Here is an 18,894-nt window from a genome sequence, read left to right on the forward strand (position 1 = left end):
CAAGTGTAAAAGAAATGGTCATAGCGCGGCGAAGTGTGAGGTCTACGGACCAGGGGTTAATAGAACGAAAGGAACAAATGGTGTCGGAACGAGTAATGGCGGAGCAAGTAGTGTCGGAGCAAGTTATGCCAATGTAGTTTGTTATAAATGTGGAAAACCAGGCCACATTATTAGAAATTGCCCGAACCAGGAGAACACGAATGGACAAGGCCGTGGAAGAGTTTTCAATATTAATGCGGTAGAGGCACAGGAAGACCCGGAGCTTGTTACGGGTACGTTTCTTATTGACAATAAATCTGCTTACGTTTTATTTGATTCGGGTGCGGATAGAAGCTATATGAGTAGAGATTTTTGTGCTAAATTAAGTTGTCCATTGACGCCTTTGGATAGTAAATTTTTACTCGAATTAGCAAATGGTAAATTAATTTCAGCAGATAATATATGTCGGAATCGAGAAATTAAACTGGTTAGCGAAACATTTAAGATTGATTTGATACCAGTAGAGTTAGGGAGTTTTGATGTGATAATCGGTATGGACTGGTTGAAAGAAGTGAAAGCGGAGATCGTTTGTTACAAAAATGCAATTCGCATTATACGAGAAAAAGGAAAACCCTTAATGGTGTACGGAGAAAAGGGCAACACGAAGCTACATCTTATTAGTAATTTGAAGGCACAAAAACTAATAAGAAAAGGTTGCTATGCTGTTCTAGCACACGTCGAGAAAGTACAAACTGAAGAAAAGAGCATCAATGATGTTCCCATTGCAAAAGAATTTCCCGATGTATTTCCGAAAGAATTACCGGGATTACCCCCACATCGATCCGTTGAATTTCAAATAGATCTTGTACCAGGAGCTGCACCAATAGCTCGTGCTCCTTACAGACTCGCACCCAGCGAGATGAAAGAACTGCAAAGCCAATTACAAGAACTTTTAGAGCGTGGTTTCATTCGACCAAGCACATCACCGTGGGGAGCTCCTGTTTTGTTTGTCAAGAAGAAAGATGGTACATTCAGGTTGTGTATCGACTACCGAGAGTTGAACAAACTTACCATCAAGAACCGCTACCCACTACCGAGAATCGACGACTTATTTGATCAACTACAAGGCTCGTCTGTTTATTCAAAGATTGACTTACGTTCCGGGTATCATCAAATGCGGGTGAAAGAAGATGATATTCCAAAGACTGCTTTCAGAACACGTTACGGTCATTACGAGTTTATGGTCATGCCGTTTGGTTTAACTAATGCACCAGCTGTGTTCATGGACCTTATGAACCGAGTGTGTGGACCATACCTTGACAAGTTTGTCATTGTTTTCATTGATGACATACTTATTTACTCAAAGAATGACCAAGAACACGGTGAACATTTGAGAAAGGTGTTAGAAGTATTGAGGAAGGAAGAATTGTACGCTAAGTTTTCAAAGTGTGCATTTTGGTTGGAAGAAGTTCAATTCCTCGGTCACATAGTGAACAAAGAAGGTATTAAGGTGGATCCGGCAAAGATAGAAACTGTTGAAAAGTGGGAAACCCCGAAAACTCCGAAACACATACGCCAGTTTTTAGGACTAGCTGGTTACTATAGAAGGTTCATCCAAGACTTTTCCAGAATAGCAAAACCCTTGACTGCATTAACGCATAAAGGGAAGAAATTTGAATGGAATGATGAACAAGAGAAAGCGTTTCAGTTATTGAAGAAAAAGCTAACTACGGCACCTATATTGTCATTGCCTGAAGGGAATGATGATTTTGTGATTTATTGTGACGCATCAAAGCAAGGTCTCGGTTGTGTATTAATGCAACGAACGAAGGTGATTGCTTATGCGTCTAGACAATTGAAGATTCACGAACAAAATTATACGACGCATGATTTGGAATTAGGCGCGGTTGTTTTTGCATTAAAGACTTGGAGGCACTACTTATATGGGGTCAAAAGTATTATATATACCGACCACAAAAGTCTTCAACACATATTTAATCAGAAACAACTGAATATGAGGCAGCGTAGGTGGATTGAATTATTGAATGATTACGATTTTGAGATTCGTTACCACCCGGGGAAGGCAAATGTGGTAGCCGATGCCTTGAGCAGGAAGGATAGAGAACCCATTCGAGTAAAATCTATGAATATAATGATTCATAATAACATTACTACTCAAATAAAGGAGGCGCAACAAGGAGTTTTAAAAGAGGGAAATTTAAAGGATGAAATACCCAAAGGATCGGAGAAGCATCTTAATATTCGGGAAGACGGAACCCGGTATAGGGCTGAAAGGATTTGGGTACCAAAATTTGGAGATATGAGAGAAATGGTACTTAGAGAAGCTCATAAAACCAGATACTCAATACATCCTGGAACGGGGAAGATGTACAAGGATCTCAAGAAACATTTTTGGTGGCCGGGTATGAAAGCCGATGTTGCTAAATACGTAGGAGAATGTTTGACGTGTTCTAAGGTCAAAGCTAAGCATCAGAAACCATCAGGTCTACTTCAACAACCCGAAATCCCGGAATGGAAATGGGAAAACATTACCATGGATTTCATCACTAAATTGCCAAGGACTGCAAGTGGTTTTGATACTATTTGGGTAATAGTAGATCGTCTCACCAAATCAGCACACTTCCTACCAATAAGAGAAGATGACAAGATGGAGAAGTTAGCACGACTGTATTTGAAGGAAGTCGTCTCCAGACATGGAATACCAATCTCTATTATCTCTGATAGGGATGGCAGATTTATTTCAAGATTCTGGCAGACATTACAGCAAGCATTAGGAACTCGTCTAGACATGAGTACTGCCTATCATCCACAAACTGATGGGCAGAGCGAAAGGACGATACAAACGCTTGAAGACATGCTACGAGCATGTGTTATTGATTTCGGAAACAGTTGGGATCGACATCTACCGTTAGCAGAATTTTCCTACAACAACAGCTACCATTCAAGCATTGAGATGGCGCCGTTTGAAGCACTTTATGGTAGAAAGTGCAGGTCTCCGATTTGTTGGAGTGAAGTGGGGGATAGACAGATTACGGGTCCGGAGATTATACAAGAAACTACCGAGAAGATCATCCAAATTCAACAACGGTTGAAAACCGCCCAAAGTCGACAAAAGAGCTACGCTGACATTAAAAGAAAAGATATAGAATTTGAAATTGGAGAGATGGTCATGCTTAAAGTTGCACCTTGGAAAGGCGTTGTTCGATTTGGTAAACGAGGGAAATTAAATCCAAGGTATATTGGACCATTCAAGATTATTGATCGTGTCGGACCAGTAGCTTACCGACTAGAGTTACCTCAACAACTCGCGGCTGTACATAACACTTTCCACGTCTCGAATTTAAAGAAATGTTTTGCTAAAGAAGATCTCACTATTCCGTTAGATGAAATCCAAATCAACGAAAAACTTCAATTCATCGAAGAACCCGTCGAAATAATGGATCGTGAGGTTAAAAGACTTAAGCAAAACAAGATACCAATTGTTAAGGTTCGATGGAATGCTCGTAGAGGACCCGAGTTCACCTGGGAGCGTGAAGATCAGATGAAGAAGAAATACCCGCATCTATTTCCAGAAGATTCGTCAACACCTTCAACAGCTTAAAATTTCGGGACGAAATTTATTTAACGGGTAGGTACTGTAGTGACCCGAACTTTTCCATGTTTATATATATTAATTGAGATTGATATTTACATGATTAAATGTTTCCAACATGTTAAGCAATCAAACTTTTTAAGACTTGATTAATTGAAATATGTTTCATATAGACAATTGACCACCCAAGTTGACCGGTGATTCACGAACGTTAAAACTTGTAAAAACTATATGATGACATATATATGGTTATATATATAGTTAACATGATATTATGATAAGTAAACATATCATTAAGTATATTAACAATGAACTACATATGTAAAAACAAGACTACTAACTTAATGATTTTGAAACGAGACATATATGTAACGATTATCGTTGTAACGACATTTAATGTATATATATCATATTAAGAGATATTCGTACATCATAATATCATGATAATATAATAATTTAAAATCTCTTTTGATATTATAAAGATTGGGTTAACAACATTTAACAAGATCGTTAACCTAAAGGTTTCAAAACAACATTTACATGTAACGACTAACGATGACTTAACGACTCAGTTAAAATGTATATACATGTAGTGTTTTAATATGTATTTATACACTTTTGAAAGACTTCAATACACTTATCAAAATACTTCTACTTAACAAAAATGCTTACAATTACATCCTCGTTCAGTTTCATCAACAATTCTACTCGTATGCACCCGTATTCATACTCGTACAATACACAACTTTTAGATGTATGTACTATTGGTATATACACTCCAATGATCAGCTCTTAGCAGCCCATGTGAGTCACCTAACACATGTGGGAACCATCATTTGGCAACTAGCATGAAATATCTCATAAAATTACAAAAATATGAGTAATCATTCATGACTTATTTACATGAAAACAAAATTACATATCATTTATATCTAATCCATACACCAACGACCAAAAACACCTACAAACACTTTCATTCTTCAATTTTCTTCATCTAATTAATCTCTCTCAAGTTCTATCTTCAAGTTCTAAGTGTTCTTCATATATTCTACAAGTTCTAGTTACATAAAATCAAGAATACTTTCAAGTTTGCTAGCTCACTTCCAATCTTGTAAAGTGATCATCCAACCTCAAGAAATCTTTGTTTCTTACAGTAGTTTATCATTCTAATACAAGGTAATAATCATATTCAAACTTTGGTTCAATTTCTATAACTATAACAATCTTATTTCAAGTGATGATCTTACTTGAACTTGTTTTCGTGTCATGATTTTGCTTCAAGAACTTCGAGCCATCCAAGGATCCATTGAAGCTAGATCCATTTTTCCCTTTTCCAGTAGGTTTATCCAAAGAACTTAAGGTAGTAATGATGTTCATAACATCATTCGATTCATACATATAAAGCTATCTTATTCGAAGGTTTAAACTTGTAATCACTAGAACATAGTTTAGTTAATTCTAAACTTGTTCGCAAACAAAAGTTAATCCTTCTAACTTGACTTTTAAAATCAACTAAACACATGTTCTATATCTATATGATATACTAACTTAATGATTTAAAACCTGGAAACACGAAAAACACCGTAAAACCGGATTTACGCCGTCGTAGTAACACCGCGGGCTGTTTTGGGTTAGTTAATTAAAAACTATGATAATCTTTGATTTAAAAGTTGTTATTCTGAGAAAATGATTTTTATTATGAACATGAAACTATATCCAAAAATTATGGTTAAACTCAAAGTGGAAGTATGTTTTCTAAAATGGTCATCTAGACGTCGTTCTTTCGACTAAAATGACTACCTTTACAAAAACGACTTGTAACTTATTTTTCCGACTATAAACCTATACTTTTCTGTTTAGATTCATAAAATAGAGTTCAATATGAAACCATAGCAATTTGATTCACTCAAAACGGATTTAAAATGAAGAAGTTATGGGTAAAACAAGATTGGATAATTTTTCTCATTTCAGCTACGTGAAAATTGGTAACAAATCTATTCCAACCATAACTTAATCAACTTGTATTGTATATTATGTAATCTTGAGATACCATAGACACGTATACAATGTTTCGACCTATCATGTCGACACATCTATATATATTTCGGAACAACCATAGACACTCTATATGTGAATGTTGGAGTTAGCTATACAGGGTTGAGGTTGATTCCAAAATATATATAGTTTGAGTTGTGATCAATACTGAGATACGTGTACACTGGGTCGTGGATTGATTCAAGATAATATTTATCAATTTATTTCTGTACATCTAACTGTGGACAACTAGTTGTAGGTTACTAACGAGGACAGCTGACTTAATAAACTTAAAACATCAAAATATATTAAAAGTGTTGTAAATATATTTTGAACATACTTTAATATATATGTATATATTGTTATAGGTTCGTGAATCAACAGTGGCCAAGTCTTACTTCCCGACGAAGTAAAAATCTGTGAAAGTGAGTTATAGTCCCACTTTTAAAATCTAATATTTTTGGGATGAGAATACATGCAGGTTTTATAAATGATTTACAAAATAGACACAAGTACGTGAAACTACATTCTATGGTTGAATTATCGAAATCGAATATGCCCCTTTTTATTAAGTCTGGTAATCTAAGAATTAGGGAACAGACACCCTAATTGACGCGAATCCTAAAGATAGATCTATTGGGCCTAACAAACCCCATCCAAAGTACCGGATGCTTTAGTACTTCGAAATTTATATCATATCCGAAGGGTGTCCCGGAATGATGGGGATATTCTTATATATGCATCTTGTTATTGTCGGTTACCAGGTGTTCACCATATGAATGATTTTTATCTCTATGTATGGGATGTGTATTGAAATATGAAATCTTGTGGTCTATTGTTACGATTTGATATATATAGGTTAAACCTATAACTCACCAACATTTTTGTTGACGTTTAAAGCATGTTTATTCTCAGGTGAATATTAAGAGCTTCCGCTGTTGCATACTAAAATAAGGACAAGATTTGGAGTCCATGTTTGTATGATATTGTGTAAAAACTGCATTCAAGAAACTGATTTCGATGTAACATATTTGTATTGTAAACCATTATGTAATGGTCGTGTGTAAACAGGATATTTTAGATTATCATTATTTGATAATCTACGTAAAGCTTTTTAAACCTTTATTTATGAAATAAAGGTTATGGTTTGTTTTAAAAATGAATGCAGTCTTTGAAAAACGTCTCATATAGAGGTCAAAATCTCGCAACGAAATCAATTAATATGGAACGTTTTTAATCAATAAGAACGGGACATTTCAGTGGAGGGATTGAATGGTGGTGAAATGGGTTGACTAGTTGACCTAGTCAACTAGTTTGCCCATTTGGCAACTCCGGTCCCTCGAGTTTCAAAGCGGGTGCGGAATTTAACCGATCGAATATTTTTAAAACGCAAGTTAACGAGAGATGTTATAATTAAATGATGGAATTATTATGAACGTTAGCCAACGGAAACTACGAATTTAAATAACGAAAGGTATTATTTAAAAGAAAAAGACGGTGTTAAAAATAAATTTAACGGAAAAAGGCGGGATGTTACATTATCCACAACTCAAAAGAAATTTCGTCCCGAAATTTAGTTGGAAGTAGTAGTTGTTGAATCTTACTCGAGATCTTGCGTTGTAAATTCTACGAATAAGTGAAGGTACGTCCTTGAGTATTTCCACGAATTTTGACGGTCGGGATCATATGTTGTTTTAAGGTTTGGCTTCACGATTTATGGTTTCAACCGGTCCTCCTAGGAAGTGAGGTTTATCGTCGATAGTGAGTTCATCAAAGGAGATAACAAGTTCTCGTTTCGCAAAACACGTCTTTGAGTTGATACATCGAATGTAGGATAAACGGGGACTCAAAATGAGTCGGAAAAGTCTAAACGGCTAGCGACGGGTCCAAAACACCCCAAGAATTTAAAGGATCAAAATATCGCGGATTTAGCTTCCTACGTTTTCCCGAAACGGATTGCACCTTTCCAAGGGGCGACTCTTAACGTGACGCGGTTTCCCACGTGGAATTTGAAATGTTTACGTCTAACATCGGCGTAGCTCTTGGTGATTACGAGTCGCGTTGGGTTTTACCTGAATATGAATAAATTTTCTCGGTTGCTCATGAATAACCTCGGCCCCGGTGAATTGATCATCGTTTACTTGGTTCGACAAAGGAGAATGACGTTTCCGGTCACATGTGGTTTCAAAAGGAGTGACGTTAAAACCCGAATGAAAATCATTGTAGTACGAGGATTCGGTTAAAGGAAAAATACTTTTCTCAAGTAAATTTGAAGTTAGTAATACAACTAGTATTATTGATTCTAAGGTTTAAATCGTATGTTTGTTCGGTCCGTCGGGTTGCGGATGGTACGCGGTACTCATGTCTAAACGTGGTCCCGAGGCTTTTTGTGAGGCACTCCGAAGTCTAGAAATGAAACGAGGATCTCGGTCCAAAACGGAGTACATTCCGTAAGGTATATTTAGACAAGTTTGTTAGGAAAAGTTTCTCAAGAAAATTCGCGTCGCGAAAGATTTATCAGTTTCCAAAAACGTTCGTCGGGGCAAGTCCTCATCGGTTTCTGAAAGAAAAACGTTCGTCGGAGCTATTCACCCTCGAGGTGAATACTAGTATAACGTGGAGAGTCTCTCTCCATTGGGAATTTAGAATAAGGACCTCCTGAACCGGAAGTACGAGGGTGATGCAAAAGAAGTTTCCGCCTCGGTGCGAGCATAACGAGTAAATCGTAATTAGTCAATAAGACTGTGCGAGGACGAGATAGTATACACGTGTAACATACGGTTGAAGTCGAGAGGAATCGGTAATTCATTCGGAAGCATAAGTATAGTTCGACAAAAGTCGAAGGGGTGTCCCCGGTATGGTTGTTATCAATATTCTCGGAGTTTTCGGATGTCCAAACATGAAAGGATGAAGTCATGTACATGGCACATGGTGGTGTTTAGGTTGATCGAGTCTAACCACCATCACGCGTCACTAGAACTTTGGTATGTCTTACCGTAATATAACCACGTTGATCGAGTGTCGTTATATTACGCTAACTCATACCTCCATTCCCACATCACTCTATAGATTCAAGTTCGTGTCATCACGAAAATCTAAAATGAACAAAATGTAACGACGTCTCAAACGTGACTCGTATTAAATCGAAAGAATTTCTGCAACTCTAAGGAAGCGTTCCCCGAGGGAAGTGTATAAATGATTGTTCACGTCAATGTGGTTCGAGTCAGACAATGAGGTATTCAGGTATGAAAAGAGTAACGAGTCATGATAACGAGTAGCACGCAACCGTAGCGATAAATGGTGATGACGATACTCACCTAGAGTAGTGATGGTAGTAACACCAAAAAGTAGATAGTAAGAAACACCAGTGGGAAACCGATAGTAAATTGAAACGGTGGCGAATAACAATCCGGGAGACAGAGTTCCCGAACAAGTGTGACTAATGAAGTCGTCGTCATCCATACGTGTATGAATCATGAATTTACGTGTGTTACCAAGAAGTGGCGGAATACGAGTTCGTAAGATGAAAACTTGGTACCATCAAGAAGTTTGCCTAAGAATGATTCAAATATAATGCACAAGTAGTCAAGTAAGTGCTATCTATAGCAAATGTATGTCAGAATGCAATGGCTAACTATCCGGTTGTAGTCTAGACTCACTAATGCGTCCTAACGACTCTGTTAGACACACTAATGCACGTCCTAGTTCCCTACAACCAACGCTCTGATACCACTTGTAACGACCCGACCAAAACCGTTATTGACGGCGTCGTTAACTTAGGTCCCGTTGCGTGGTCGTAGTCCCTATATGAGACTCGTTTGACCAAAATTATGTCGCGTTCATTTGAAAGGTACAAAGTTTAGTTTAACAAACGGATCGACAATAAGTTTAAGTTTACAAAGTTATAAAGTATGAATGAAATAACTTGCGACATAATTAGTTTGAAACCACAGTTGCTATAAATAGCGTAAGTAAGTAGACAAAAGTTTGAATCCAAAAATGCTATCCCTAGCGTATGCATGCATGGTAGACTCCAATCAAGTAATCAAAGAGTGCGGAAGCATGTATCAAATAGCCATGTGAAAACCTGAGAAAACATAGAAGAATCTGTCAACGCAAAAACGTTGGTGAAATCTTAGGTTTGAGTAAGTGAGTAAAAGTAGAGTAAGTCGAACCACAAGATTTGCAAAGTTGAAATAATAGTAGTACATTCTAAAAGTTAATATTCACGAGCACCCAATTATCAAAGCTTAACGTTCCGTCCGTTGAATACCCCATCAATTAGTGCTAGAACAACACTGTTCCCAAAAATATATTTCATTCGTAAACGGTAGCGAACCGTTTGAATGAGGGTTTGTCAAACCCATATGGCCATATAACATAAGTTCTCGCTTACACCATCTGATGTAACTAATGATAATCGGATTGAGGATTTTCGTTCTAAACTCGTATGTAGAATGTTTGTTTTCCCGTTCTTGTGTTCACTTAGTTCAAAAGAATCGTTTATGTTTTCTCATCCCAAAAGTAAGTTCAAAAGAGTAAAAAGTGGGACTATGATCTCACCTCGAGTGCACGAGTATAAAGGTACTTCAACAAGTAAACGTGTGCATGAAAGTTGCTTAGCCTTGACCTAAACAAGTAAGTTATATCAATTGACCGGTTACGACACAAGGTCGGGTGAAATGTGTTCAATTAGTCCTATGGCTCGTTACGACTCGATTAAGTATAGCATGTGAATCACGTTGTCAAGTTTCATACAAGAAACAAGTATAAAAGCATGTTAGAATGATTGTATAAAAGTTTGGTTAAGTTTGACTAAAAGTCAAACTTGGTCAAAGTCAACGAAAAAGTCAACACGCTCGGGTTCGGTCCCGAACTATTTTTCTGAGGTTTTTATTCATATATAAGCATATTAGAACAAGTTTCATGTGAATCGGAGGTCGATAGCTAGTCAAACATTTCGCGTGAAATGCGCCAAAGTGAGCAGAATCTGGCCAGGCGATTCTGCGCGCCGCGCGGGGATGTGGCGCGCCGCGCCACTACCTGGCCAGAGAATTCTGGTCAGTTTTCAAAGTATGCACGAACCAAAACACAAACATTCACATTTTATGATCCGCAAACAATTAGAACATGTATTTTATATCATCGGAAAGCTATTTCGACAAGGAATACAACTAACCACATATCATTAATCAAAAACATCATTTACAATAACCGAAAACTCGTCAATTGATCAAGAAAGGTTTATTTTCAAAGTTTCAAGTTCGTAAAACGTATTTTATGATTCGGGAATCCAATTTACACATACGATATGCCGTTTTGAAGGTAATGAAGCATACATTACAACTAAACACTTACTAATAACATTTCATGGCATTCGAAACGTCAAAAGCTCGTTTTAAGTCTATCAAACCCTAACCAAAATCCGCAAAAATCAATATTCATGTTTTTGAAGTTTTCTTAATCAACCTACGCATCAAAACGAAGCTAGTGATACTAGTAACACAATTAAAACATGAACTTTAACAATCAAACAACATTTAATCTTCCAAAATGCAAGATTAAGCAAACCCATTTCAAATGTTCAAACTAGTTACTTAAAACAACAAATCGAGCAAGTAAATCATATATTCATGCTAGACACGAGCCATAGACACTAACTAACACAATTTCAAATCAAAAACACGAATTTAGAGAAATCTGGAGTTTTAGAAATGTTACCCAAACGAGATGAAGTTGGTACCAAATTGTAGAGGATGAAGAGAGGATTCCAAATATGTAATTTGTTTTGTTGTAAGCCTCCTAGATCGAATTTAGATGATGAATGATTGAATTTGGTGTTTGTGTGTGTGTTCTTGATAGAGAGAAAGAGAGAGAGGTGGAGGGATTGAATGGTGGTGAAATGGGTTGACTAGTTGACCTAGTCAACTAGTTTGCCCATTTGGCAACTCCGGTCCCTCGAGTTTCAAAGCGGGTGCGGAATTTAACCGATCGAATATTTTTAAAACGCAAGTTAACGAGAGATGTTATAATTAAATGATGGAATTATTATGAACGTTAGCCAACGGAAACTACGAATTTAAATAACGAAAGGTATTATTTAAAAGAAAAAGACGGTGTTAAAAATAAATTTAACGGAAAAAGGCGGGATGTTACATCCAACATGTTATTTTATGGTGAGGAAATCAAGCATGACTAAATCTTTCTTTAACTTCCCCACGTGGCTTTGTTTCTCGAATACGGGTTTAGGGTCACATCCATTCGGATCACTCCTCCCCTTCTCCGGCGAAGACGAGTAACTCCTGTTACTCATAACTTATCGATGATGAACTCTCTCAAATACAACCATATGTTGTTTTTCATTTGAGGCATTTTTTCTACCTTCTCTTTTTATATATAAAAAAGAAGCATTTTTTCTCCATGTAATACATGTATAATTACAAGAATACATGGGATTCTCTTCAGCTACATCCTTAATAAATAAAGACAAGCAAAAGGCTTTTTTTTAGTGGACAACATGATTGTTCTTTACCGGAGTGTGACAAAAAAGTGTCACGAATTACGCATCCTCTTCTTCCGGCAAAAGAAGACACGTTTTCTTCTTTCTTTTTTAGAACCAACAATGAGAGAGTTGGATTAAACCAACATTCTTAACATCGTTAGTAATTGATGCCCCATACTCCTTTAACTTTTCTTCCATGTTTCTTTATTCTCGGATAGAAGAGATCCTACCGGATCATGCCTTCCCTTCTCCGGCGAGCTTCAACTCCAGTGAAGCTTATTATTTCTTTTTCATTTGTGGACTTGACCATACGATCAAACCCGGTTCTTCTTTTCTTCTTTTTCTTCTTCTTTTTGGCCATTCCTATGAAACTTAGAACGATCTTGCGGAAGCTTTATAAACCGTCACACAAAGGAAGGACCCGCTCTGATACCACTTGATCCGTTACGATGAGGTGGACACAACGCTCACGTAAGGATGAAATAAATGTGCGTATGTTCTTGTATTGAATTAGCAACAGAGATATAGATAAGTATAAATAATTGGAACAAGAACAAAAGTTAATATGGGGAAAATAGTTTGTTTTATTTCTCTCTATTTATGTTTACGAAACAAATCAAAATAGAGGCCTAAAAACCACACTCTCTCATCTACTAATTTATACTAGTAACAATGAGGCTACTCTCTCCATCATCCCACGTGCAATTGCAAGAAAAAAGGATCATGGGCTAGTTGGCAAAGTCCTCTTCTCAATGTACACTTTGATGCCGAGAAGATTGGATCAAAGTTTGACTCTTCCAACATGTTATTTTATGGTGAGGAAATCAAGCATGACTAAATCTTTCTTTAACTTCCCCACGTGGCTTTGTTTCTCGAATACGGGTCTAGGGTCACATCCATTCGGATCATGTACAATGTATATGTAACAGGGTAAATTAAAGAGGATGTACTAAAGCTTGAGGTCCCTGTTTAAATTGACTCTAGCTTTCATTGAAAACTGAGGTTTGTTTAGTTAATGCAGTAGATCGAATTTCATTTTTACCCTGCAGAGAAAAAATTTCAAATGTATCTAACATTGATCGATGGATACTTTATATTACAATAAAATAACACAAGATATCTGATGTGCCAATACTATGCCCACATTTTCCTTGAAGTTGTCTTCTGGTTACAACAAAGGTAGCAATATCAACCCGTTTAAAGTATGTTAAGTTGGGTTGTTTTCTGTTAAATGAATAAAAAAGATTAATAGACATTTAACTAAGATGCAATTGGGTCAAATGACACATGTAATCACCAAAAACTCAAATAGTAGATTATTAGACATAGTAATAGAAAACTCAAATGTTGGTAAGCATAAATTGTCATTAAAGTAAGATATGTTACTTTCTAGTAGATATACATGCATAATAACCATATAAATAAAAAATGTTTTCTCTGATTTCAAGAGTCAAATAAGTAAGTTTCAATCAGTCCAGTAGATAATCAACCCATCCATTACTCGTCTTGTTCAATTCTGAAATCGGGGATTTGAGAGATGGTGGGCCAGTATTTGCCTTTTCTTCTTCTTCTTCTACATTTTTTACTCAATTCTCTTGAAGGGTTCCTTAGCTGCAAAAGTGAAAGTGAAGGGAGTTGCGTCTCAGGCAGATCTTTAAGCTTCGGGCAATCATGAATTTTAAGTTGCTCAAGAGAGGTGAGGTGTTCCATGCCTTTTGAAACTGATTCCAATTCTTCAAAACCAGATATATGTAGATGAGTCAGAGATGATGGAAGTAGAAAAGAAGACAATGGATTTCTCCTCAGAAATTCCCCCTCTCCATCTTCTGTCTTTTCTGCAAATCTAACCACTCCAGGCTTATTATCACCAAATAAAACTAGGTAAACAAGTGAGGTTGGAAAATGTTGCATCCCCCACTCACACATTCCATTCTTTAACCCTCCCATTACTAAAAAACTTAAATTAGGAGGCCACAAACCACCACTAGAAAATACCATACTTGGACAACTGTATATGCCCATCTGATCCAAAGATGTGAGACTTTGCAAATGCTCATGAGGAAATGACACTATATTCTTGCAATAACCGATAAAAAGATATCTTAGGCAAAGAAGAGGAAGAAAACCAAAACCTTTTTCTGGAATCGATTCTATGTTCTCACAATTACTAATACTCAAATGAGTGAGATGAACTAAACATCCTTCTGGAAACAACCTCAGATTCGAAACATTAAAAAGTTGAAGAGTTCCAAGTGATGAAAACAAGTTGCTGAAAGCCCAATTCACCTCCAGATTATGACAATGCTCCAATTTAAAAACCTTCAATGTAGATGGGAGGTTGTCTAGTGGTGGGAAGGTCAAGGATGTCATTGAATCACAATTTTCTATCTTCAGCTTCTCGATACTATTTGGACAACTGTAACCCTCCAATTTTGGACAATCCTGAATCTTCACTTCTCTAATACAAGACATGCTACTAATCACCAAATTCATCTTTTTGCTCTCTGCTAATGACACCAACTTCACACACCCTCTCACTTTCAAAGTCTTTAAACTCACAAGAATGTCTAATTCTGATTCCCACAAGTTGGTAATTTCGTCACACCTTGAAATGCTTAGATATTCAACTTTCTGGAGATGCTTCACAATTTCTCCATCTAAATGAGTCAGTCCTTTAATATCCTCCATTGTCAATGTAACAATTGATGAAGACAAGCCAACCATGCGTTGTAACACTTTTACCGAACATCCTTCTACGTGTAAAACCTCAAGTGAAGGTATCAAGTCAATTACTACTACATCCAGTTTAAAACATTTTTCAATAGAAATCTCACGAAGACGAGGAAACAATCCAAGTATTCCATCTTTATCAGCACCACTCGTTGACCATTCCTCCCAACCCTCCATATCTTTAAATTCCAAAACTTCAAGCGATGGAAATGCAATATCATTGCAAGAATCCGCATGTCCAAGTAACTCTGGACCGAGTCTTTTCAACCCATTCAAGCTTTCAACAAACATCTTCTTAAGTGACGGAAGACGTCCAAGTGTCGGTAGACATGTACAACTTCGACAACCACGTAAAGTAAGCTCGGTTAAGCAAACAAAGGAGGGATCTCCAACCCAACTAGGAAGTTCTATTCCCATGTAGTACAGAATCTTGAGACTATTCATATACTCAGATGGCCTTAGTGCTTCAAATACTTCATATTCCATTATTGCATTGTGAGTACCATCAGTGATATCGTGACTCCAATCGAGCTCCAAATCACAAAGTCCCTTCTTCTGTATTAAGTTGGCTTCCTTGGCATGGATTTTGTTAATAACTTTGTGAAGCCCTTTAATGGTAATCTCACCTTCAAGGTGCAATAGGTTTTTAAGAACAGATATTTTGAACCCACTAGCTCCACCAATAATGACTTTGGATAGAGTTTGTAGACTCGTCAACCCACCAATGCCTACTGGTGTCTCATTCAACTCCGGAGTATCACTAATATCAAGATGTCGCAAGTTAATTAACTTTACACAACTATCCGGCAATCTAGATAGGTTTAGACAACCTGAGAGCAACAAGCTTTGTAGATTATAAAGATCACCTATTTGTTCGGGTAAACATGTGATAGGAGTATTGCAAAAGTTGAGGTACCTCATGTGCTTGAGATTACTAATGGAATGTGGTACTTCTGTAATTGAATAATTTGCGAGGTTTAGTACCCTTAAAAACTGCAATTTGGGAATTAGTTCTTTAAGAACCTTGTTCGATAAGAAGAATTTTTGACTATCATATGGCCTTCTAACCGACATAGCTAAAAAGGTACGCATGCGTCTAGATCTTTCGAGAACCTTAAACATTCTGTACGGTCCATAGTCTTGACGAATAAATGAGAAGTGGTGGAATTTCTCCGAAGACATGTTCTTGTCATGCAGATCAATTTTATCATCCTGCATAAAAAAGAACTCTCCTGCAACACTCATGGCCAAGTCACTTATCAGGTCATGCATTGTATATTGTGATTTATCAATACTTGAATGCTGAAAAAATGACCTAGACACCAACTCTTCAAAACAATCTCGACCTAAACTCTCCATTGATCTGCCTTCTGACTTCACCAAGAACCCCTCAGCCATCCACAAAAGGACTAGTTCGTTCTTCTCGAACAAGTAATCTTTGGGGAATAAGCAACAATAAGCAAACATTTGCTTCAAATGAGGTGGTAGATCATAATAGCTTAGTCTCAGAGCTGGAAGAATCTTCTCTTCGTTCTGTAGATTCCATATTTCACTATTCAAAAGCTCCTCCCACTCTTCCTCTTTTGTTTTTCTTCTCAACACTCTCCCAAGTGTTGTCAAAGACAAAGGCAAGCCGCCACATTTCTTCACGATACTTTCACCATGTGACTTGAGTGTTGGATGTGAATCGAAGTTTTGTTTACCCAACGCATGTTGAGCAAACAAAGATAGAGCTTCATCATTTGATAAAACCTCCATAGGGTAAGCTTGAATTGAGTCCATCACTGATGCAACCATGGTTTTCCTTGTTGTCACGATGACTTTACTTCCAGATGCCCCTTCACCAAAAGGGCGTTGGAGTAGTTCCCACTTCTTGTAGTCTTCGTTCCAGACATCGTCTAGAACAATCAAGAACTTTTTCTTTGAAAGTTTTTCTGAAAGGGCCACTTGAAGCTGATTTAGAGTTTTAAATTCTGTGTCCTCCCCACTTACATCTTTATAAATAGCATAACTAATTTTTTCAACATTGAACTCATCAGAGACACAAATCCAGGAAGTAAGTTCAAAGTGATCTTTCACTTCTTTTTCATTGTATAAAATTTGGGCAACAGTAGTTTTGCCTATTCCACCCAGACCCACAATAGACACGACACTATAGTTTTGTACAACTTCATTCCCTTCCCTGCCCAAATTAAATGATTCGTTCCCCAACAACTTCTCAAGCAATGCCTCTTTATCACCTTCCCGACCCACAAATCCAGAAACATCAACCAGTGAAGTTTCTTCTGATCGAGGCCGACTCGCTGTATGTGACTTTTCAACGTTACTAATCAAACCTAATATAGTGATCTCCTTAACAAGAGAATCCAATTTGGATGTAATCTCATCTAGTTTAGAGATCATCTTCCGACCATATTTAAGAGCATGAAATTGGTTTGGAATATACTTCAATACCTTACTGGTGCTGGCAACAGATTGTTGATTCAACTGGTGACGCATAGCTTCAGTAGCCAAATCATCGAGTACATTATCTATGTCATAAGCCAAATGATGAAGTTCATTCAACCATAATTGAATAGGAGTATTTTCCAAGTGCTTCTTCCCTGCATCAACAAGCACTGATTGTATCAGGGCCAAGGTGCTGCGCCATTTGTCGAGCTCAGAATCTACTCTCGCAGATCGAGCTAGCCTCATCAATTCAGGGTAAGCCAGTTTGTCAAATAGAACACTGAGGAATGCACCAAGAACGAGTTCACCAATAGCCATTGAAATTTTGGATAAGAAATGTTGTGTGTTAAGTTTATGAGGGGTTTTGATTTCAATGTAATAATGCAAGAATATGAAAATATGAAGATGAAGAGATAGGGCTGATTGAGTTTGTGTGTATGAGAGTAATTTTCAGTCAATTTCTAATAATGGACAATTTTTTATATCACAGTTGTCCTCTTCCTCTTCCACTTGCATATGGAAAATATCTACCAATAATATGCACAAGTCTCTATGTAACTAAATATATTTTAATTTGGTTAACGCGTTGAATGCTAATTTAAAAGTTGTGTGGATGAAAAGATACAACTTTGAGTCCACAGTTCTCATCCACTGCACAAATTTTACACTTCTTATAAAGGATAATATGTAATGTAACTGTTCTTGCTAATTACGGACTCATCCTTTTTTACTTTATGAAAAAAAAATTAATGCATAAATGATCATGTTGGAATCAAATGCACCTAATATGTTTAAACTAAAGTTTATCATATGTCACTGTGACCTGCAATTCATCACACACAAATTCATAAGATATTTTCGTATCAACAAAAGATGACAACATTCTGTATGAGATAATGCTAAATCCTTTGACGGACTTAAGATTTTGGAGAATTTATATTGCGTAAAAGTGACAATTGTAACCAAAGGTCATTGGCCTAGTCGTTTTTGCATTATCGACGTGACTTTACAACCATGACTCCACGAGGTTAAACTTTTAGGTGTAATTATTATTACTCTCATCTCATTTTACTACTGTGGTCTAATCAAAGGGAACTTTGAAAGATTGACACTATTCACTATAACTCATACAAATTTTAACCTCTTGTCCAACCTGACAAACTAGCACATTTTTCGTCTCTATATACCGCCCTTAGTTTTTTTTTTTTTTTTTTTTTTTCCGGCAAAATAGTTAATATATATATAAAAGATCGTTAAGATCCTGTGGAACGTACAAATGACAATAATTGAAATTGAAAGAGCTCGCTCTTATTGTCCTACACACAGGACGAGTACAATGATTGAAAGAAAACGAGCATATTGAAAATAAAATGACACAACGAAAATCACCTAACCTAAATCTAAATATATCATAAAACCGAGCCCGTATTCAACCCCGCAAACACTACAATACAACAGCCGCACCCAAATATGAACGCCGGGCACTCCAGCAGCACCGAACCCGAGGCCTATTTTCCGAGGTCAACTAAATCAACACACGCCGGCAACAACACCGAGTCCACCCGAACAGACTCGGCTACGGGAAAAG

The 18,894-nt window shown here is 37.0% G+C and overlaps 1 protein-coding gene across 1 annotated transcript; it reads right to left on the bottom strand.

The window, feature by feature from the left end:
- Positions 1-13,421: 13,421 nt before the first annotated feature.
- Positions 13,422-17,821, bottom strand: LOC139876271 (putative disease resistance RPP13-like protein 1). The gene has a single exon (XM_071863571.1). The coding sequence runs from the start codon at positions 17,622-17,624 to the stop codon at positions 13,626-13,628; it is 3,999 nt and encodes a 1,332-aa protein (XP_071719672.1). The 5' UTR covers positions 17,625-17,821; the 3' UTR covers positions 13,422-13,625.
- Between the last annotated feature and the right edge of the window lie 1,073 nt (positions 17,822-18,894).

This window comes from Rutidosis leptorrhynchoides, chromosome 11 (assembly GCF_046630445.1).
Source record: "Rutidosis leptorrhynchoides isolate AG116_Rl617_1_P2 chromosome 11, CSIRO_AGI_Rlap_v1, whole genome shotgun sequence".
Classification (NCBI taxonomy): Eukaryota; Viridiplantae; Streptophyta; class Magnoliopsida; order Asterales; family Asteraceae; genus Rutidosis; species Rutidosis leptorrhynchoides.